This window comes from Salvelinus sp. IW2-2015, linkage group LG3 (genome assembly GCF_002910315.2).
Source record: "Salvelinus sp. IW2-2015 linkage group LG3, ASM291031v2, whole genome shotgun sequence".
Classification (NCBI taxonomy): domain Eukaryota; kingdom Metazoa; phylum Chordata; class Actinopteri; order Salmoniformes; family Salmonidae; genus Salvelinus; species Salvelinus sp. IW2-2015.
Genome location: NC_036840.1, coordinates 14,987,897 through 15,009,907, shown reverse-complemented (window position 1 = coordinate 15,009,907; position 22,011 = coordinate 14,987,897). Strand labels below are relative to the sequence as shown.

The 22,011-nt window shown below is 43.4% G+C and overlaps 1 protein-coding gene across 6 annotated transcripts in view; it reads left to right on the top strand.

Annotated features, from left to right (window-relative positions):
- The window catches only part of LOC111951312 (bromodomain-containing protein 1), a 35,437-nt gene that overhangs the window by 1,803 nt on the left and 11,623 nt on the right, over positions 1 to 22,011 (top strand). For 2 of the 6 annotated variants that reach the window (XM_023969392.2, XM_023969388.2), the window contains exons 2-13: positions 2,140 to 2,233; positions 2,396 to 2,970; positions 7,436 to 8,253; positions 10,534 to 10,699; positions 11,012 to 11,143; positions 11,338 to 11,466; positions 12,142 to 12,454; positions 12,703 to 13,005; positions 19,398 to 19,949; positions 20,246 to 20,384; positions 20,692 to 20,825; positions 21,681 to 21,790. In XM_023969392.2, the coding sequence (XP_023825160.1) occupies positions 2,413 to 2,970; positions 7,436 to 8,253; positions 10,534 to 10,699; positions 11,012 to 11,143; positions 11,338 to 11,466; positions 12,142 to 12,454; positions 12,703 to 13,005; positions 19,398 to 19,949; positions 20,246 to 20,384; positions 20,692 to 20,825; positions 21,681 to 21,790 (3,354 nt within the window). In that variant the 5' untranslated portion in view covers positions 2,140 to 2,233; positions 2,396 to 2,412. Of the gene's footprint in view, positions 1 to 2,139; positions 2,234 to 2,395; positions 2,971 to 5,291; positions 5,372 to 7,435; positions 8,254 to 10,533; positions 10,700 to 11,011; positions 11,144 to 11,337; positions 11,467 to 12,141; positions 12,455 to 12,702; positions 13,006 to 19,397; positions 19,950 to 20,245; positions 20,385 to 20,691; positions 20,826 to 21,680; positions 21,791 to 22,011 lie in introns of those variants that run through there. The other 4 variants (XM_023969398.2, XM_023969373.2, XM_023969379.2 and 1 more) reach the window with 3 other exon arrangements.

Below are 22,011 nucleotides of genomic sequence, written 5' to 3'. Positions count from 1 at the left end.
CAGACCTGTTAGTTTTTCTTTAAGAAGCCCTCCTGTTCTCCACTCATTACCTGTATAACAGCACGACAAAACGGTCCTGACCAACAAAGTAACCACTTGACACCGGCACACACACACACACACACACAGGCATTGCGTGCGCGCCACACACACACAACCAACCACACACACACACACACACACACACACACACACACCACACAACACACACACACACACACACACACAACACACACACACACACAACATACACACACACACACACACAACACACCACACCACCACACACACCACAGTGGAACTGAAAGGACAGGGAAAACAGCGTGAAGGGAAGTTCGATGGCGTAAATGATTTTAGTATGGCATTCCTGTTTTGAATCCAGAAGGAGGACATTGATGGGAATTGTCCTGGGACTCAGCTGTCTGTCTGTCTCAATCAATACTAATGCATGTTAATACATACCTGCTGAAATAGTGAGCCCATGGGAATTCTTACACTCAATAATTCACACTTTATATTCAGCTTGAGATTAATTAGGGCATTAATTCTATGCAGCATTACAGGGAGAGGACCTGAAATGTTCTTTCACTTATAATATAATTGAATATATCAAAGACAAGCTCCCCTTAATAATATATTTTTTCACACGACTGTAATAAACTCTACTGGCCTTGACAGTTTCCTTTTCACATTTGACCTTTTAACATGGTTACAGGAAATGGCGAGTTACATGGGTATAACTGTCCAAGTATAAGCTCCACCCATTCCAATACAACAACTTACACCAGCCCGTTGATATTCACATTCATTTTAAATGAAGTATATGAAATCTATTTTGTACAACCTTGAAAGAAGCGAAAATAATATAAAGCCCTCATTATTTTTTCTCACCTGGTGTGGGGATTTTGCGGGCGACGCTCTCGTTTCACATTGGGCGTTTATAGACCCGGCTCTTGTAACGGAACGTGCAAATGGAAGAGAAAAGTTCCTGCAACACTTTACTTAAAGCCCAAAAAATCTATAATACATTATGATGTAGTGTAAGCCTATTGTCATGACTTCTGTCACGGACGTAAACCGGGTGTATATCGTGCTCCCCCCTTCTCTCACTTTCTCTCCCACATCAGGTTTTACAACGGTCATAATTCCTGGTTTTTTTAGAAACTCTCAGTATTGGCGGGAGAGAACCTGGAGAACAAAGGCATTTCTCCTTGCCCAAAACTCCTATCCCCAAAAGGGAGAATTTAAAACAATATTTATATTTTGGAGAATGTGATTGTCCCGTGGGACCAACTTAAGGGGACAGTCATGTCGAGTGTGTTTCATTAGGTGATCTATAAGGAAGGAAACACATATTACTTTGTATTTGGTTGTACACTTCTCAAACTATGAGGTTTCATCTAAATAGTGTGGAATGTACGTACAAACTCCTAACCAAATGACAAGAGCCCTGTTTTTGAACTCGTTGACCATGTAATACAAAGGTGAGCGACCTGTCCACACGCTCAAATCAAACCAAGTACCTCCAACCTCTCCCACAAATGGCCTAAGCACCATGAGAGCTAAGGACATACAGGGATATATAAATTGTTAGAACCTCTCACAAGGCATGGGTGGGCATACGGGACATTAAATTAGCGCAGAGACAAGCTGCGTCATGGTGAGGAAGCGCAACAGATATCTAAAACCTGCAAAATCGGCAGTGTATCAAATACTTGTTCTCCCCACTGTATATATATATATATATATATATTATAACCACTCCAAAGCGCAACGCGTTCTCCATACAAACCAATGCAGAGATTTATCTTGTTGGAACTTCGAATTCAACTCTGATCTTGTCAGTAGCTGTCTTTACTGCAGCAGTGGTAATAACGTTAGCAGTTATCTCATACTTTTGCTGTAATGGGAAACCTGAGTTTCTTTTGAACACAAGCCATGCCTTTTCCCCTCTAATATAACTACTATCCTCTTGTCCCTCATGCATTTTAGTGACACACTTTTTTATTCTTATGTCTCAGCAGATGCTCACCCAGTACCACTCGCTATTATACATTATAGTTTCTAATGTAAATACATTTCCATAGCATTGTTGAATTTTAAGTCCTCAAACTGATATCACACATTGTCCATCAACAGATAGCTGGAAGTTGGCCCATTCAAATTTCTTCACCAGTTGATGCTTGTCTAGATTGTCCTGGTGTTTGTCTCCAGGTTACCACACCCTTAGGAGGTAAAACCAGTCAAACTAATCTTTGAATACACTGTTTTTTTTAACCGAATGACATTGTATTGTGATGGTAATCTATGTCTGCTTCTGTTGTCTTCCTCATGCTTGTTTACTTTGTGTTGTAATATAGACTCATCTATGTACCTCTTTCTCTTCTCCTTGCAGCTGTTCAGGTGTCGAGGATGAGGAAGAAGGCTCGGCACCACAGGGTCCCCGTGCCCCAGCGGCCACCCTCCCCAATCCGGCCGTCCCCCAACAAACAGACTCTGACCTATGCCCAGGCCCAGCGCATGGTGGACATGGAGATTGACGGCCGGGTGCACCGGATCAGCATCTACGACAAGCTGGATGTGATCTCGGATGATGACCCTATGGCGCAGGAGATTATGGAGTGCACCAGCAACAAGGAGAACATGGAGAAGCCTCAGCAAACACTGATGCGCTCCGTCCGGTTAAAAAACAGCCAGGAGAAGAGGAGTGCAGCTGCGGTCGCACAGAACCACACAACACATGGAGCTACAGCAGCACAGGCAGCACCAGCACAGACACTTCCAGAGGCCAAGCTCCGGACTGTGGAGTATAACCTTCCAGCTGTCCCCAGGAGACCCCCAGTGTATTATAAGTATGTGGAGAAGACGTCAGAGGAGCTGGATGAGGAGGTGGAGTATGATATGGATGAGGAGGACTACGCCTGGCTGGAAGTAGTTAACAATAAGAGGAGGAGTGAGGGCGTCAGTCAGGTAGGCTTTTTCTTTTTAAATTACGCCTTTTCAAAATTACAAAACTTAATGGTGAGGCTGCTCCCCCGTAGCCTGGGTGCCAGTCAATCCTTTTTGCCATGGGGTTTTGTACTGTGTATTTAAATACTGTATTCTCTACAGCTTATTCTTATATTTCTACTACTGTACATTGCAGTTTAGTTACTCTCTATACAGTGCATATTTATTTATATACTAGATTCTTGACATACAGTTGAAGTCAGAAGTTTACATACACTTAGGTTGGAGTCATTAAAACTCGTTTTTCAACCACTCCACAAATTTCTTGTTAATTTAACAAACTATAGTTTTGGCAAGTCGGTTAGGACATCTACTTTGTACATGAAACAAGTAATTTTTCCAACAATTGTTTACAGACAGAATATTTCACTTATAATTCACTGTATCACAATTCTAGTGGGTCAGAAGTTTACATACACTAAGTTGACTGTGCCTTTAAACAGCTTGTAAAACTCCAGAAAATGATGTCATGGCTTTAGAAGCATCTGATAGGCTAATTGACATCATTTGAGTCAATTGGAGGTGTACCTGTGGATGTATTTCAAGGCCTACCTTCAAACTCAGTGCATCTTTGCTTGACATCATGGGAAAATGAAAAGAAATCAGCCAAGACCTCAGAAAAAATTTGTAGACCTCCACAAGTCTGGTTCATCCTTGGGAGCAATTTCCAAACGCCTGAAGGTACCACGTTCATCTGTACAAACAATAGTATACAAGTATAAACACCATATGGATCACGTAGCCTCATACCGACTCAGGAAGGAGACGCGTTCTGTCTCCTAGAGATGAAACTGACTTTTTGATGCGAAAATAGCAATATATCCAGAACGACAGCAAAGGACCTTGTGAAATGCTGGAGGAAAACAAGTACAAAAGTATCTATCTATATTCAACAGTAAAAAGAGTCCTTATCGACATAGACCTGAATCACTCCGCAAGGAAGAAGCCACTCGCTCTAAAACCGCCTTAAAATATCCAGACTACAGTTTGCCATGCACAAACTATCGTACTTTTGGAAGAAGATTTCCTTGGTCTGTGATGAAACAAAAATAGAACTGTTTGTCATGATGACCATCGGTTATGTTTGAGGGTAAAAAGGGCCGGAGATTGCAAAGCGAAGAAACATCATTCCCAACCGTGAAACACGGGGTGGCAGATGTCATGTCTGTGGGGTGCTCTTGCTGCATGAGGGACTGGGTGCGCTTCAACAAATAGATGGCATTCATGAAGCAGGAAAATTAATGTGATATATTAAGGGCAAACATCTCAAGACATCAGTCAGGAAGTTTAAGCTTGGTCGCCAAAGTGGGTCTCAACATCGGACAATGACCCAAGCATACTCCAAATGTTTGTTGGGCCCCCCGCGCAAATGGCTTAAGAATCAACAAGTCAGGGTATTGGAGTGTCCATCACAAAGCCCTGACCTCAACCCTATAGAAAATGTGTGGGAAGAACTGAAAAAGCGTGTGCGAGCAGGGAGGCCTACAAACCTGACTCAGTTACACCATCTCTGTCAGGAGGAATGGGCCAAAATTCACCCAACTTATTGTGGGAAGCTTGTGGAAGGCTACCTGAAACGTTTGACCCAAGTTAAACAATTTAAAGGCAATGCTACCAAATACTAATTGAGTGTGTGTAAATGTCTGACCCACTGGGAATGTGATGAAAGAAATACAAGCTGAAATAAATAATTCTCTATTATTCTGACATTTCACAATATTCAAATAAAGTGGTGATCCTAACTGACATAAGACGGAATTTTTACTAGGATGAAATGTCAGGAATTGTGAAAAACTGAGTTTGAATGTATTTGGCTAAGGTGCATGTAAACTTCCGACTTCAACTGGAACTCGCTCTGATACACTCGGTGTACAAAACATTAGGAACACCTGCTCTTTCCATGACATAGAATGACCACGTAAATCCAGGTGGAAGCTATGATTCCTTATTGATGTCACCTTTTAAATCCACTTCAAATCAGTGTAGATGAAGGGGAGGAGACAGGTTAAATAAGGATTTTTAAGCCTTAAGTCAATTGAGACATTGTGTATATGTGCCATTCAGAGGGTGAATGGGCAAGACAAGATTTAAGTGCCTTTGATTGGGGTATGGTAGTAAGTGCCAGATGCACCGGTTTGAGTGTGACAAGAAGTGCAACGCTGCTGTTTTTTTTTACGATCAACAGTTTCCCGTGTGTATCAAGAATGGTCCACCACCCAAAGGACATCCAGCCAACTTGACACAACTATGGGAAGCATTGGAGTCAACAGACTATTGGAGGCCAGCATCCCTGTGGAACGCTTTCAACACCTTGTAAAGTCCATGCCCCAACAAATTGAGGATGTTCTGAGGGCAAAAGGAGGTGCAACTCAATATTAGAAATGTGTTCCTAATGTTTTGTACACAGTGTATAGCTACTGCTGTACATGTACTAAGAAGACTATCTTGTGTAAATTTCATCTGGTGTACAGTCGTGGCCAAAAGTTTTGAGAAAGACACAAATATTAATTTCCACTAGTTTGCTGCTTCAGTTTCTTTAAATATTTGTGTCAGATGTTACTATGGAATACTGAAGTATAATTACAAGCATTTCATAAGTGTCAAAGGCTTGTATTGACAATTACATGAAGTTGATGCAAAGAGTCAATATTTGCAGTGTTGACTATTCTTTTTCAAGACCTCTGCAATCCGCCCTGGCATGATGTCAATTAACTTCTGGGCCACATCCTGACTGATGGCAGCCCATTCTTGCATAATCAATGCTTGGACTTTGTCAGAATTTGCGGGTTTTTGTTTGTCCACCCGCCTCTTGAGGATTGACCACAAGTTCTCAATGGGATTAAGGTCTGGGGAGTTTCCTGGCCATGGACCCAAAATATCGATGTTTTGTTCCCCGACCCACTTAGTAATCACTTTTGCCTTATGGCAAGGTGCTCCATCATGCTGTAAAAGGCATTGTTTGTCACCAAACTGTTCCTGGATGGTTGGGAGAAGTTGCTCTCGGAGGATGTGTTGGTAATGTTCTTTATTCATTGCTGTGTTCTTAGGCAAAATTGTGAGTGAGCCCACTCCCTTGGCTGAGAAGCAACCCCACACATGAAAGGTCTCAGGATGCTTTACTGTTGGCATGACACAGGACTGATGGTAGTGCTCACCTTGTCTTTCCCGGACAAGCTTTTATTCCGGATGCCCCAAACAATCGGAAAAGGGATTCATCAGAGAAAATTACTTTACCCCAGTCCTCAGCAGTCCAATCCCTGTACCTTTTGCAGAATATCAGTCTGTCCCTGATGTTTTTCCTGGAGAGAAGTGGCTTCTTTGCTGCTCTTCTTGACACCGGCCATCCTCCAAAAGTATTTACCTCACTGTGCGTGCAGATGCACTCACACCTGCCTGCTGCCATTCCTGAGCAAGCTCTGTACTGGTGGTGCCCCGATTCCGCAGCTGAATCAACTTTAGGAGACGGTCCTGGCGCTTGCTGGACTTTCTTGGGCGCCCTGAAGCCTTCTTCACAACAATTGAAGCGCTCTCATTGAAGTTCTTGATGATCCGATAAATGGTTGATTTAGGTGCAATCTTACTGGTAGCAATATCCTTGCCTGTGAAGCTGATGACTGCACGTGTTTCCTTGCAGGTAACCATGGTTGACAGAGGAAGAACAATGATTCCATGCACCACCCTCCTTTTGAAGCTTCCAGTCTGTTATTCGAACTCAATCAGCATGACAGAGTGATCTCCAGCCTTGTCCTCGTCAACACTCACACCTGTGTTAACGAATCACTGACATGATGTCAGCTGGTCCTTTTGTGGCAGGAATGCAGTGGAAATGCAGTGGAAATGTTTTTTGGGGATTCAGTTCATTTGCATGGCAAAGAGGGACTTTGCAATTAATTGCAATTGATCTGATCACTCTTCATAACATTCTGGAGTATAGGCAAATTGCCTATAACAAACTGAGGCAGCAGAAAATTAATATTTGTGTCATTCTCAACTTTTGGCCACGACTGTATATACGCATAGATTGCATTTGGATTGTTGTTACAGTGGTATTTGGGTTGTTTATTGGATTCATTTGGGCATTTCTTGATTTCTTATTTTCTTTATATATTTTGGATTGTGAACTTTGACATTATACTGCATTGTTAGGAGCTAATAACATAAGCGTTTCGCTGCAGCCGCCATAACATCTCCTAAACTGTGTACGCGACTAATAAACTTGGATTTGATTTCAATCTGTTTCTGCTCTTTTGTCAACTAGACAAGAGAGCAGAAACAGACTGGCAGTCAGGCTAGCTCCCCCTCCTAAAGAAACCAAAACAAATTAATCACAGGCTAAGAAAAGAGTACAACACAACAATAGTCAACAATGTATAATTAATACTACAATTAATGTGCAACTGTTTACTGTTCTCCCTCCCACCACCAGGTGTCCCACAATGTGTTTGAGTTCCTGGTGGACCGCTTTGAGAAGGAGACCCAGATGGAGAAGGAGGGCCAGGACAAGCTGACCATAGACGAGGACGCTGTCTGCTGCATCTGCATGGATGGAGATGGCCAGGATAGCAACGTCATCCTCTTCTGTGACATGTGCAACCTGGCCGTGCACCAAGAGTGTTACGGTGTCCCTTACATCCCAGAGGGACAGTGGCTGTGCCGGCACTGCCTCCAGTTGCCCACCCAGCCCGCAGGCTGCATACTGTGTCCTAATAAAGGRGGAGCAGTGAAAAAGACTGACGATGACCGCTGGGGTCATGTGGTGTGCGCCCTGTGGGTGCCGGAGGTAGGGTTTTCCAACACGGTCTTCATCGAGCCCATCGACGGAGTCAGCAACATTCCGTCCGCCCGCTGGAAGCTCACCTGCTACCTCTGTAAGGAGAAGGGGGTGGGGGCCTGTATCCAGTGTCACAAGGGTAACTGCTACACCGCCTTCCACGTCAGCTGTGCTCAGAAAGCCGGACTCTTTATGAAGATGGAACCTATCAAGGAGGTTACGGAGACCGGCGAACCAACATTTTCGGTGAAGAAGACTGCTTACTGCGGGTCTCACACCCCCAACAGCTCGGTCAAGAGACCCCTCACCATCTACGAGGACACCAAACCCCAAAATGGATTGTGTTCCCCTCTGAAAGGGGAGAAGTCGAGGGGCGCCAATGCACTGATGAAAGGCAGGAAGATGAAGAGCAAGAAGGTGGAGACAGAAAAAGAGGTCCCACCCGTGGCTGTGCCTAGCTTTCCTCCCCAAAGGTAGATTCACTCACCATTCATCTAAGAATCATTTTCATAATTTGCAGATGACCAGACGTATCAGTAAATGTGACAATACACAACATACAGTGCCGTGAAAAAGTATTTGCCCCCTTTCTGATTTAATCTATTTTCAGTTTTTCAACCAAAACATTAATATTAATATAACACAAAATGTTGATAATTATTTCATTTATTTAACATAATTATGCAATACCCAATGTCCCTGTGTGATTTTTTGTTGTTGCCATCTTACACTCAATAACTGGTTGTGCCACCTTCAGCTGCAATGACTGCAACCAAACGCTTCATGTAGCTGTTGAAATGTAATATTAGGTTTTGGTTGAAGATCTGATAACTTTCAGTGTAAAAAAATATGCAAAATAGAGAATCCGAAATGGGGCAAACTCGCTTCTGCCATCAAACCCATGCAACTTATCCAGAACACAGCAGCCTGCCTGGTTTTCAACCTTTTCAAGTTCTTTCATGTCACCCCTACGGGAGGGCAGCTCCCGCTCAGCCCAGTCCAAGCTCTTCTTCGTCCTGGTACCCCAATGGTGGAACCAGCTTCCCCCTGAAGCTAGGACAGCAGAGTCCCTGCACATCTTCTGAAAACATCTGAAACCCTACCTCTTCAAACAGTATCTTTTATATAATCCTCCTCCTCACCTCGACCCCCCCCCCTCTGCATTTCACTTGCGTTTGTGAATAAACATTTTGTTAGAAGTAAAATAAATGCTGCAGTAGCTGTTTTCAAAGCATTTCTGTTGTTTTGTATCATAGCTGAATGCTAATTACACAAAGAACTATAAATCCTATAATATCCAACCTCATGTGCAGCAACACTGCCTGACTGGGGAGCTGTGCGCACTGTGATTGAAGTGCGGCAGTAAGATACATTTTTAGATGCGCTACGCACAGGCATAAAAGTTGGTGTAATTTACTCAAGTCTAATAAAGTGAAACTTGTGTGTCTTGGCTATTTACATTGTTTTGTCCACAAGTTAGGTTGTTTTTCAATGTTTGAGTTTGTTTCAACTGCTAGCGAAGAGAATCTGACTAGTAGACAATGTGTCTATCTCACAGGCACACTGGACTCAAGCCTTGTCTTTGTTGCCATGGTAACATCCCACCCTTAAAGGGACAGCTGAAAATGTTTGTCTTATCTGGGATATTTTGGTTAAAAGACTCAGGTCACAAATAATGAAATAACATAGAGCAATATACCACATCACTTCTTACTAGTAAGACATTTATTGTTTTAGAAACATTACAAAGCATGCTCATCTGGGCACCCGAGTGGCGCAGCGGTCTAACATGTTGACTACACCGCTCGCATCGCAAAATATATTTACACATACATGTTTTTCAATCATTGCACCCACACTGCTCGCACGCACCAACGAGCGTCTGCGTTGCCAAGCGCTAAAATAGGAGTCAGTTCTATTTGTGACACTGAACGTGGTGCAAGTCCTGCCTCTCCCATCTCCTCATTGGTTTATAGAAGCATGCACCACGTGCCATCTCCTCATTGGTTATACCCACGTGGGTGACTGAAAGATGAACTGAGGTCGGTCGGTCGTGGTAATACACCTTATTATGAAAGTTAGATGCCAATCACCATACAAAGTCCAAAGAAGAAAAAGCCTGGAAGGAGGAGAGATGACTAGAATCAATTCGGTTGACCGTTTTATGTGTGGATTAATTGTCAGAGTAGAGGACCTTGTGCATTTCAGGTAAAATAAAAACTCAACGTTTATATCCCGGTACAAATTAGCTAGCAACAGCAAGCTGGCTAAATAGGACAAATTAGCTAACAACTGCAAGCTAACTAGCTAGCTAAATATGTCCCCAAATTAATATAAGTGGTTCAGAGTTTGTTGTTGTTCAGAGCGTGTCATGATTGCGTTTGGTGTGAGGGGACAAAATAAATTTGCGCACGATGGTGCACGCCTGGCTTGGGCATAGTGAAAGGCACTGCATCTCGGTGCTTGAGGCGTCACTACAGACACCCTGGTTCGAATCCAGGCTGTATCACAACTGGCAGTGATTGTGAGTCACCATAGGGTGGCACACAATTGGTCTAGCATCGTCCGGGTTTGGCCGGTGTAGGCCGTCACTGTAAATAAGAATTTGTTCTTAACTGACAGTTCACAGCACTATGTAGAAACAGAGGTCAAGACTTAAAGTGAAATAACATGTTTTTCAATTTCAGACATGGACATTTTCCTTCAATAAGCCACATAGTAACAATTTTCAAATCTTCTCCATCTGTTCCTAGGTTAAACACCATCCTCAACCGGGTGTCTATGCAGAAGAAGAAGGCGTTTGTGGAGCTGGCTCTAAACTACTGGACTCTAAAGAGACAGGCGAGGAACGGCGTACCCCTCATCAGACGACTACAGTCCAGCCAACAGTCCCACCAGAAGACCCATGCTGCACAGCCGGTCAGTCAGATGGTCATGCACTCCTGTCCCCATGTTTCTGACACAATTCACGACCTCTGGCTCGTACACTACATTTCCTCTCACACTCCTATCATTATAACATACCCCTCTCCTTATTACCGTAGCAATGTCAAAGAGAACAGGCCAAAACTACCCAGAGGCATATGATTGTTTGTATATATGAGAGGTCCACTGCTCTCCTTGTTGGATTACAATTCCTCTGTTTTCTAACCCTAATGTTGGTGATATTGTTTTTTAACTGTACTTGTCTGTAATCTTTTCTAAATCTGATTTGTGTGATTCCCACCACAGAAGGAGAGTGAGGAGGAGAGCCGGGCTCTGAAGGAGCAGCTCAAGGAGTGGCATCGTCTAAGACTTGACCTGGAGAGAGCCAGGCTATTGCTGGAGCTCATACGCAAGAGGGAGAAACTCAAGAGAGAAGAGGTAGGTTAGATAACTGTAGCTGTCCCTGCAAGCCAACAATACATAAATATAGCTCACAAGCCAACTATAAGACAATTAGTAGTATAGTATCAATTGGAGCTGCACCCCCCCCTCTCTGTCTCTGCCTGTCTCTCTCCCTCCATGGTTCCATATACAGTACATCATGATGCTAATGGTCCCCTGTGTGTCCTCAGATGAAGCTGCAGCAGAGCCTGTTGGCGGTCCAGCTGACTCCCTTCAGTATCCTGCTCAGGTCTGTGCTGGAACAGCTACAGGAGAGAGACCAGTCCAATATCTTTGCCCATCCTGTCGACATCAAAGAGGTAACGCTTACTTACCATGGCTAGGAGAGCAGCTCTTATTATAACGTGTACATACGGCCTGAGATAGCCTTGCTGACGCGACTCGCGTGGTACACAACCAGGGAGAGCCACTGGTTTGGACAAGAGTCCGTATAATAATGTAATATTTGGACAGAAATTCATCAAGTTTTTATTGGTGTTCTCAAATGTTTTTTTTCCTCCCTGGAGAGTTTAAACCTCTTGTGTATTTTGGATACAAAAATCCAACAGTTATAATGGAAGGGAGCGGCGCTCGGGGACTGTGTGTGGCTGTACATGTGGGTGTTCTAGGAAGAAAGACACCGAGGCACAGCCCCCTTCTTTATTAACTTCATTAACCCTAACATCAAACAGCCTCTCCAGACTGAAGTCAGGAGTTTGGTGTCAGCCAGACTAGAGTTGAGATGCTGCTTTTGTCCTTTCGTGTTTTTTTTTTTTTACTTTCATGAGTTTTAGTTTTTTTATACTAGATTTATATCTAAATTCTTAATTCTCCTCCTAGCATAGCATCTGGCCCATCTCATTTGGACTGATGATAACATTTTCAAAAAGTATTTCCAAAAATATCAGACTGTGGATTTTACATTTACATCTCAATGCTCTGTATGTGCCAACTATCAGATGTTTCTATATCTCTGTCTATCATTAAACCTTTAGGTGCCTGACTACCTTGACCACATCAGGAACCCCATGGACTTTGCCACTATGAGGAAACGCATTGACGACCAGGCCTACAGCAACCTGAATGACTTTGAGTCCGACTTCAACCTCATCATCTTCAACTGCATGAAGTACAACTGTAAGGATACCTTCTTCCACCGGGCGGCCGCCCGTCTCCGAGACCAGGGTGGGGCTTTGATCAGGAAGACGCATAGGGATGTGGAACGAATCGGCTTCGAGAAGGACGGTGGGATGCACCTTTCCGAACCGCCCAAGAATGAAGCGCCTACGCGGTTTTCCTGGGAGGATGGTAAAGACGTAGCGAGAAGAAGTGTTTGTAGAAATATAATGGATAAATCAGTCAATGTAGAATACTGGAACAGACAGCAGTGTTTGCACAGATCCAAATTAATTGAGACGCTCCTTTGAGCATTTTTGTCTAGGAGTTTGCTTCATCTGGATCCTCAATATAGTTCTACTTACCTAGACTACTCATTGTTTAGTTAACATCAAGCAAATCTCTCCCAATGACAGTATTATCTTGTTGTCCTTTCCCAGTGGACCAGTTATTGGTCCCAGCCAACCGGCAGCACATGCCTCTGGAGGAGCAGCTGAAAGTGCTGCTGGAAAAACTGGACATGACGTACTCCATGAAGTCTAGTCCGTCGCGCTCCAAACGCCTCAAGCTGCTCAAGAAGACCATCAACAACGTGCGCAGTGAGATGAGCCTCAGCCTTAGGAGGGCCTCCCACCACTCACATTCGTACTTCTCTTCCTCCCACTGGTCATCCCATCCAGAAAGGAGTAAAGCTGGGGAGGCAGAAGGGGTAAAGACCAATGGACAGAGCCCTGATAACGAGGGTAGGTTTTTTTCAAGTTGTTACGTTATCTGCATTGGGGAACTGTGTATGTGTGTGTATATATGTGTGTATATACAGTTGAAGTCAGAAGTTTACATACACTTAGGTTGGAGTCATTAAAACTTTTTTCAACCACTCCACAAATTTCTTGTTAACAAACTATAGTTTTGGCAAGTCGGTTAGGACATCTACTTTGTGCATGGCCCAAGTAACTTTTCCAACAATTGTTTACAGACAGATTATTTCACTTATAATTCACTATCACAATTCCAGTGGGTCAGAAGTTTACATACACTAAGTTGACTGCGCCTTTAAACAGCTTTTAAAATTCCATAAAACGATGTCATGGCTTTAGAAGAACTGTTTGGTCATAATGACCATCGTTATGTTTGGAGGAAAAAGGGGGAGACTTGCAAGCCGAAGAACATCATCCCAACCGTGAAGCACGGGGGTGGCAGCATCATGTTGTGGGGGTGCTTTGCTGCAGGAGGGACTGGTGCACTTCACAAAATAGATGGCATCATGAGGTAGGAAAATTATGTGGATATATTGAAGCAACATCTCAAGACATCAGTCAGGAAGTTAAAGCTTGGTCGCAAATGGGTCTTCCAAATGGACAATGACCCCAAGCATACTTCCAAAGTTGTGGCAACAAAGTCAAGGTATTGGAGTGGCCATCACAAAGCCCTGACCTCAATCCCATAGAAAATGTGTGGGCAGAACTGAAAAAGCTTGGGCGAGAAAGGATGCCTACAAACCTGACTCAGTTACACCAGCTCTGTCAGGAGGAATGGGCCAAAATGCACCCAACTTATTGTGGGAAGCTTGTGGAAGGCTACCCAAAACGTTTGACCCAAGTTAAACAATTTTAAGTCAATGCTACCAAATACTAATTGAGTGTATGTAAACTTCTGACCCACTGGGAATGTGATGAAAGAAATAAAGTTGAAATAAATCATTCTCTCAACTATTATTCTGACATTTCACATTATTCAAATAAAGTGGTGATCCTAACTGACCTAAGACAGGGAATTTTTACTAGGAATAAATGTCAAGAATTGTGAAAAACTGAGTTTAAATGTATGTAAACTTCCGACTTCAACTGTATATATGTCCTTGTTTTTTTAAGAAAATCACCTTTTTTGTCCATTTTAAAATAACATCAAATTGATCAGAAAGACAATGTATGTAAATGACTATTGTAGCTGGAAACTGAATATTTTTTTAATGGAATATCTACATAGGTGTACAGAGGCCCATTTATCAGCAACCATCACTCCTGTGTTCCCATAGCATGTTGTGTTAGCTAATCCAAGTTTATGATTTTGAAATTTTGATCATTAGAAATACCTTTTGCAATTATGTTAGCACAGCTGAAAACTGTTGTTCTGATTAAAGAAGCAATAAAACTGTCCTTCTTTAGACTTTTCCATTGAATGCCTATTGACTATGTTATGGGTTAGGGCCCAGATTGCAGTTCCTATGGCTTCCACTAGATGTCAACAGTCTTTAGACATGCTTTCAGGCTTGTATTTTGAAAAACGACGAGTAAAAATACCTTTTTGTCAGTGGACAGGGGAAGTATGCAGAGCTGGATTGGGCGCATGACCGTGAGCGCGCCGTTCGTTGTTTTTCCTTTCTATTGAAAATGCTATTGTCCGGTTGAAATATTATTGATTATTTAGACAATAGACAACCTGAGGATTAATTATAAACATCGTTTGATATGTTTCGACGAACTTTACCGGTACTATTACGATGTATTCGTCTGCATGTTTTGACCGCCCTGAAGCCAGTGGATTACTGAACAAAACGCGCCAACAAAACTTAGTTTTTGGGACATTAAGAGGGAATTTATCGAACAAAACGAACATTTGTGAACCAGGGAGTCTTGTTAGTGCAACCATATGAAGATCATTAAAGGTAGGTGATTCATTTTATCGCTATTTCGGACTTTTGTGACTCCTCTACTTGGCCATCACATGTTTGTATGCTTTTGTAAGCAGGGCGCTGTCCTCAGATAATCGCATGGTGTGCTTTCGCCGTAAAGCCTTTTTGAAATCTGACACAGCGGCTGGATTAACAAGAAGTTAATCTTTAAACCGATGTATAACAATTGTATATTTTATGAATGTTTATTATGAGTATTTCTGTATTTTGAATTTGGCGCTCTGCAATTTCACTGGATGTTGGCCAGGTGGGACGCTACCATCCCAACTGGCCAAGTTTTTAAGACACTAACAGCTTACAGACGGTAGGCAATTAAGGTCACATTTATGACAACTTAGGTCACTAAAGCGGCCTTTCTACTGACTCTGGAAAAACACCAAAAGAAAGATGCCCAGGGTCCCTGCCCATCTGCTTGAACGTGCCTTAGACATGCTGCAAGGAGGCATGAGGACTGCGGGTGTGGCCAGGGCAATAAATTGCAAACACGTGGTCTGCCACTGCGAGGACGATCAGCTGTCCGTCCTGTAGCGTTGTCTTAGGCATCTCACAGTACGGACGGCTGATCGTCCTCGCAGTGGCAGACCACGTGTAACAACACCTGCACAGGATCGGTACATCCGAACATCACACCTGCGGAACAGGTACAGGATGGCAACAACTCCCGAGTTACACCAGGAACGCACAATCCCTCCATCAGTGCTCAGACTGTCCGCTGGACAGACATCACCGGCAACAACGTCGCCTATGGGCACAAACCCACCGTCACTGGACAAGACGGGGCTTGCAAAAAGTGCTCTTCACGAGTCGCGGTTTTGTCTCACCAGGGGTGATGGTCGGATTTGCGTTTATCGTCGAAGGAATGAGCGTTACACCGAGGCCTGTACTCAAGCGGGATCGATTTGGAGGTGGAGGGTCCGTCATGGTCTGGMGCAGTGTGTCGCAGCATCATCGGACTGAGCTTGTTGTCATTGCAGGCAATCTCAACGCTGTGCGTTACAGGGAAGACATCCTCCTCCCTCATGTGGTACCCTTCCTGCAGGCTCGTTCTGACATGACTCTCCAGCATGACAATGCCACCAGCCATGCTGCTCGTTCTGTGCGTGATTTCCTGCAAGACAGGAACGTCAGTGTTCTGTCATGGCCAGCGAAGAGCCCGGATCTCAATCCCATTGAGCACGTCTGGGACCTGTTGGATCAGAGGGTGAGGGCTAGGGCCTTTTCCCCCAGAAATGTCCGGGAACTTGGCTTACAGCAGGGTAGCTCTCTCTTCAGTATGACCAAGTCCGACAGTAGCTAGGTTTCCATCCAATTTGTGACAGATTTTCATGCAAATATTCTTAAGTTTGCATAAAGAAAATCAGCACTTTTCATGTACCGAATAAACATTTAAAGTTCAATGTGTTTCCATTGTATTTTAAAGTCAACTGATGGTTTTGTCACTAAAACTGTTGCGATATATAGCAAACTTGCCCAATCTGATTTTGTTGCATGTTCTCTAAAAAAGCAGTTCACTGATAGTGTACCAGTTAGATTATATAATGAGATATGGATAATGCCAATATAATTTTTATTTAATAATTAACAGCCAAGTATCGATCATCATGTCACCATCATTCAAATAAATCCTTCTTTTTGTTGGAAATTTACATCAAGCTCATCAGCATCCATCATCTGCCTATGCTTTCCCACGTTGTAATGGAAGTACAATGTAGCATATCATCGCATGACTCGAAGTTTACTTCGACATAATGGTTCTTTATATACAGTACCGGTCAAAAGTTTGAACACCTACTCATTCCAAGGTTTTTCTACATTTGATAGTGAAAGCTGACTTAAAAATAACACATGGAATGTAGTAATTTAAAAGTGTTAAACAAATCAAAATATTTTATATTTAAGATTCTTCAAAGTAGCCACCCTTTGCCTTGATGGCAGCTTTGCTCACTCTTGGCATTCTCTCAACCAGCTTTACCTGGAATGCTTTTCCAACAGTCTTGAAAGATTCCCACATATGCTGAGCACTTGTTGGCTGCTTTTCCTTCACTCTGCAGTCCAACTCATCCCAAATCGTCTCAATTGGGTTGAGGTCGTGTGATTGTGAAGGCCAGGTCATCTGATGCAGCAATCCATCACTCTCCTTCTTGGTCAAATAGTCTTTACACATCCTGGAGGTGTGTTGTGTCATTGTCCTGTTGAAAAACCAATGATGGTCCCACTAAGCGCAAACCAGATGGGATGGTGTATCGCTGCAGAATTCTGCGGTAGCCATGCTGGTTAAGAGTGCCTTGAATTCTAAAAAATTAACTGACCGTGTCACCAAAAAAGCACCATCAAACCACCACCTTCACGGTGGGAAACACACATGCGGAGATCATCTGTTTACCTACTCTGCGTCTCACAAAGACACGGCGGTTGGAACCAAAAATCCCAAATTTGGACTCCTCAGACCAAAGGAAAGATTTCCACCGGTCTAATGTCCATTGCATGTGTTTCTTGGCCCAAGCAAGTCTCTCTTCCTCTTATTGGTGTCCTTTTAGTAGTGATTTCTTTGAGCAATTTGACCACGAAGGCCTGATTCACAGTCTCCTCTGAACAGTTGATGTTGAGATGTCTGAACTCTGTGAAGCATTTATTTGGGCTGTAATTTCTGAGGCTGGTAACTCTCTAATGAACTCATCCTCTTCAGCAGAGGTAACTCTGGGTCTCCCTTTCCTGTGGCAGTCCTCATGAGAGCCATTTTCATCATAGCGCTTGATGGGTTTTTACGGCTGCACTTGAAGATCTTTCAAAGTTCTTGACATTTTCTGTATTGACTGYCCACTTGTTGGCTGAGCACTTTAAATGTCTTAAAGTAATGGACTGTCGTTTCTCGTTGCTTATTTGAGCTGTTCTTGCCATAATATGGACTTGATCTTTTGCCAAATAGGGCTGTCTTCTGTATACCCCCCCACCTTGTCACAACACAACTGATTGGCTCAAACGTATTAAGAAAGACATTTCACAAATTCGCTTTTAACAAGGCACACCTATTAATTGAAATGCATTCCAGGTGACTACCTCATGAAGCTGGTTGAGAGAATGCCAAGATTGTGCAAAGCTGTCATCAAGGCAAAGGGTGACTACTTGATTTTATAAACACTTTTTTGTTTACTACATTATTCCATATGTGTTATTTCATAGGTTGGATGTCTTCAACTATTATTCTACAATTTAGAAAATAGTAAAACTAAAGAAAAACCCTAGAATGAGTTGGTGTGTCCAAACTTTTTACTTGTACTGTACATATTTGCCCATACAAGAGGGGGGTAGGCCCTGTCGAAGAGGTGGGGCTTTAGGAGGGACTGAAAGATGGTGATGAACTCAGTCACGGATGGCTGGGGAGAGTTCCAGAGCCTAGGAGCAACCCTGGAGAAGGCGTTCTCTCTGAAGCTCTGGAGTTTTGACCTGGGATGTCAAGGTGGCCTTCTGTGGCGGAATGGATTGCGTGTGTGGTTTGGTAGGGGAGAAGAAGGGTTAAGAGGTAAAGCAGGGTGGTGAATGGCTTTGTAGGTCAGAAAGAGGATCTTGTAATTAATTTGTTGGTAGCCAGTAGAGTTCACGGAGAACATTAGTGATGTGCTGCCGGGGCTTAGTGTTGGTGAGAAGGCAAGGTGCTGAGTTTTTAACCATTTGGAGCTTATGGAAGGACATTTATTTGATGCCGGAGAGTAGTGAGTTGCAGTAGTCAAGACTGGAGGAGATGAATGCATGTATGAGGGTTTCAGCGTCAGGAGAGGGAGGACCTGGCTTTAGCCAAGCACTCAGATATTGCCAGTCACCTGGTGTCAGGATGTCATGTGCTTCTCAGTTCTTTGTTTTATTGGCGGAAACTAGATATAAACTATAGCTAGATCAGGAATGAACTGTAACCTCTAACCCCTAGTTAGTCACGCCATCATACCATATCGTGTGCTTAGCCATGCTAACCTGCTATGACGTAGTCATGCTGGGTCACATGATATCCCTTGTTACAGGAAATCCCATTGCCTGGTTGATGAGTGTTGAAGTGGGATACTATTGTAGTTATACAGTATAGCTGCATGGTAGCATGGCTTTCTCTTTAACATGGTCTTGGTACAGTGGAGTTGATATGCTAGGAGCCTGAATTGATTCACAGTAAACCTACACTGACTCAGTAACTATTAGATTGCCTTCTAGAATGCAGAGTACTTTGCATGATGTGATTTTAAAATATTTTGCTGTCTCATTGGTTATTTAGCTATGCATTATAGAAGGCAAGATCATTTGTATTGAGGTCTTGTAATTCTGCAAGGATAAGGATGATGTGCTTTAGGAATGGTTCGGTTGTTTTTATTCAATTCCCTCTTTTCATATTACATTGTGATCTATATAATGTTATGCTTTCTGTGTTTTCTCACTGTATTCTCTCGTATTCTTCAACAGGGGACAAATCATTACCTCCCAAATTGGAACCCTCTGACTCCCTTCCTACTTTCCTGCACTTCGAGAGTAACTCAGAACCTCCTACCCTTAAACCCATCCACCCCAACCCCACTCCGGACAGCAAGACCCACGGACAGGTCAAATTTGACCGGGAGAAACCCAACAACACATTCTCAACCACTACCAAGACCCTTCTCAATGGCCACTCTGAGCCCCAGAACCCCCTGCTTCTCTTAGAGGGGGGCGTGAGTGTGGTGGCCACCTCCACCCTGGCCCAACCCTCGGGGACGACTGTCAGCCGCCGCACTGCCGTGCTCTTCAGAAAGTCCAAGACCTCTAGCCCTGGGAAGAACCAGGGGGGGGGAGGAGGAGGCAAGGCCCAGACAGGGTGCCCTCAGCTGGGCACCAAGACCTTCCTGTCGGTGATGATCCCCAGGATGGAGACCCTCCTCCACCCCAGGACCAGGAAGAGGAGCCACAGTCCCAGCGTGGGGATCAGCGAGGGGGGTGGAGACGGGGAGGACGAGTCCCCTGTCAAACACATTGACACAGGTAAATAGGGTTCTTCTCACTTGTCAGAAAATAAAGTACTTATCTTAATGGGACTCTTAAATAGAGCATGAATAAGAAGTAGAAAATGATCTTCACAGACTTGTGAATTGAGAGATCAGATTCCCCTTGTCTATGTAATCTTATTAATTATAATCTAAAAGACTAAACTGATCCGAGATCAGCACCCCTACTGAGACGCTTTATGAATAAAGGTTCAAATGTTTTAGGTCTATGCTGTAGTTGGTATATGTGTAGTATACTGACTCTACTGTACTGCTCTGTGTTACTCGCCTCAGGCCTGTCTAATGGTTTTGTGATGGAGGAGGTTATTGATGAAGAGAAGGAGCTAAGTGCCAGCAGGCCTCTAGAAACCAGGAGACGGTGTGCCTCTGAGTCCAGCATCTCAACTAGTGGTAGTCTGCTGGGCAGCACCAGGTAYGTACATGCATATACCTCACAACAGACCTGGGTTCAAATAGAATTTGTCTTTCAATTACTTAAACTGAGCTTGATTGAGCCCGCCTGGCACAATGGAATCACTAGAATAGACCCAACTGTGGAAACACAGGCAGGCTCAAACGCTCTAAGCAATGTAGGCACGGCATCTCTAGCTCGTACACTTTTCACTGCTGAACATGGTGGTACTTGGTAGTAAATTAAACTATATCATCTGGTAATTTCTCTATAGTATGTCATGTAGAAGGCAGTCTGACCCAGTGTGGATGCCTTTTCCTGATTTCAGCAGCACCCTCAGTCTTCCAACATGTGGTAAGGGCAAACCGGCCCTGGTCCGAAGAAGCACTGTGGATGATAAGAACGAGCTCATTGCCTGTATAGAAACCGGGAACTTTGCCAGAGCTGCTAGGATTGCTGCCGGTAAGTTGTCGGTCTTGATGTTAATCATACAGGACAATGGAGACTGTGGAGGCAAGTGTGTTTGTGTGTATTGTATCAGATGAGGTCCTGCTAAGAGTCAGAGAAGTAGATGTATTGCTATAGGGCCAGAAGTTTTGGGGTAGCTTTTGAGGCACTGTTCCTTTACTGTCATTTCCAGCATGATCCACTAGGTTTGCTGCAGGTAGAAAATCCTAGGAAATGTTATTTAATTGACACAAACTGTCACCACTCAATCAATGTTTTGTTGTGCGTGTGTGTTTGGTGGGGGGGATCGCCTAAGCCATGGGAAGCCATTGACAGTCACTGGATCCAGGTTCGAATCCCAGTCTGGGCTACCCCCCAAATTTTCTACAATATACTTCCATGGTTGGTTTAATTGACTCTCCCTTTTACGGCCCCTAATTTACTGCCAAACACATGCACATCCAGACATTGTTTGATTGATTGGAGACAGCTTGTGTCAATTACAGAACATTTCCAAGGATTTCCTACCTGCAGCAACACTAGTGGACAATGCTGGAAATACCAGTAAAAGCACAGTACCTAAAAATGTGCCCCAAAACTCTTGGCTCTAGCTTTAGGATATAACCAGATCCTAGAGTTTTTTTCTCAGTAGTATACTACGATGCAAGCGAGATAAACATACATTAAAGCCATTCTATTCATGATTTACAGTCCAAATTGTATTTTTGTAATATCACATTTTTCAGTGAGTTGTGATGTATTTAACCTGTATGTGTTGATGCTGTCACTATTAGCATGGCTCTGGAAGTGTTTTGCTATATTTACAGTGAACCCCTCCTAACTTGATTGTTGTTATTCCTGCATCCATAGAGGTTGGCAATAACAATATTTGGATGCCTGCTAGTGCTGCAACAGTTGTTCTGGAACCTCTAAAGCTAGTTTGGGCAAAATGTAGAGGATACCCGTCCTATCCTGCCTTGGTGAGTGACAGTGAGCGTATGTATGACACCTGACTATCTCATTCTCACTTCTCAGTCCTTGCTACCAGGGCCTACAACTAACTTTTTGCTTACCTGCCACTCATATTTTTTAGGATCCAAAATATATATTTTTTGCGTTACAAAAACACAAATCAAAATGGATGAGTATGCTTAGTTGTGTTTCTAAATCAAGGGATGTGTATTACTAATAAGAAGTAATG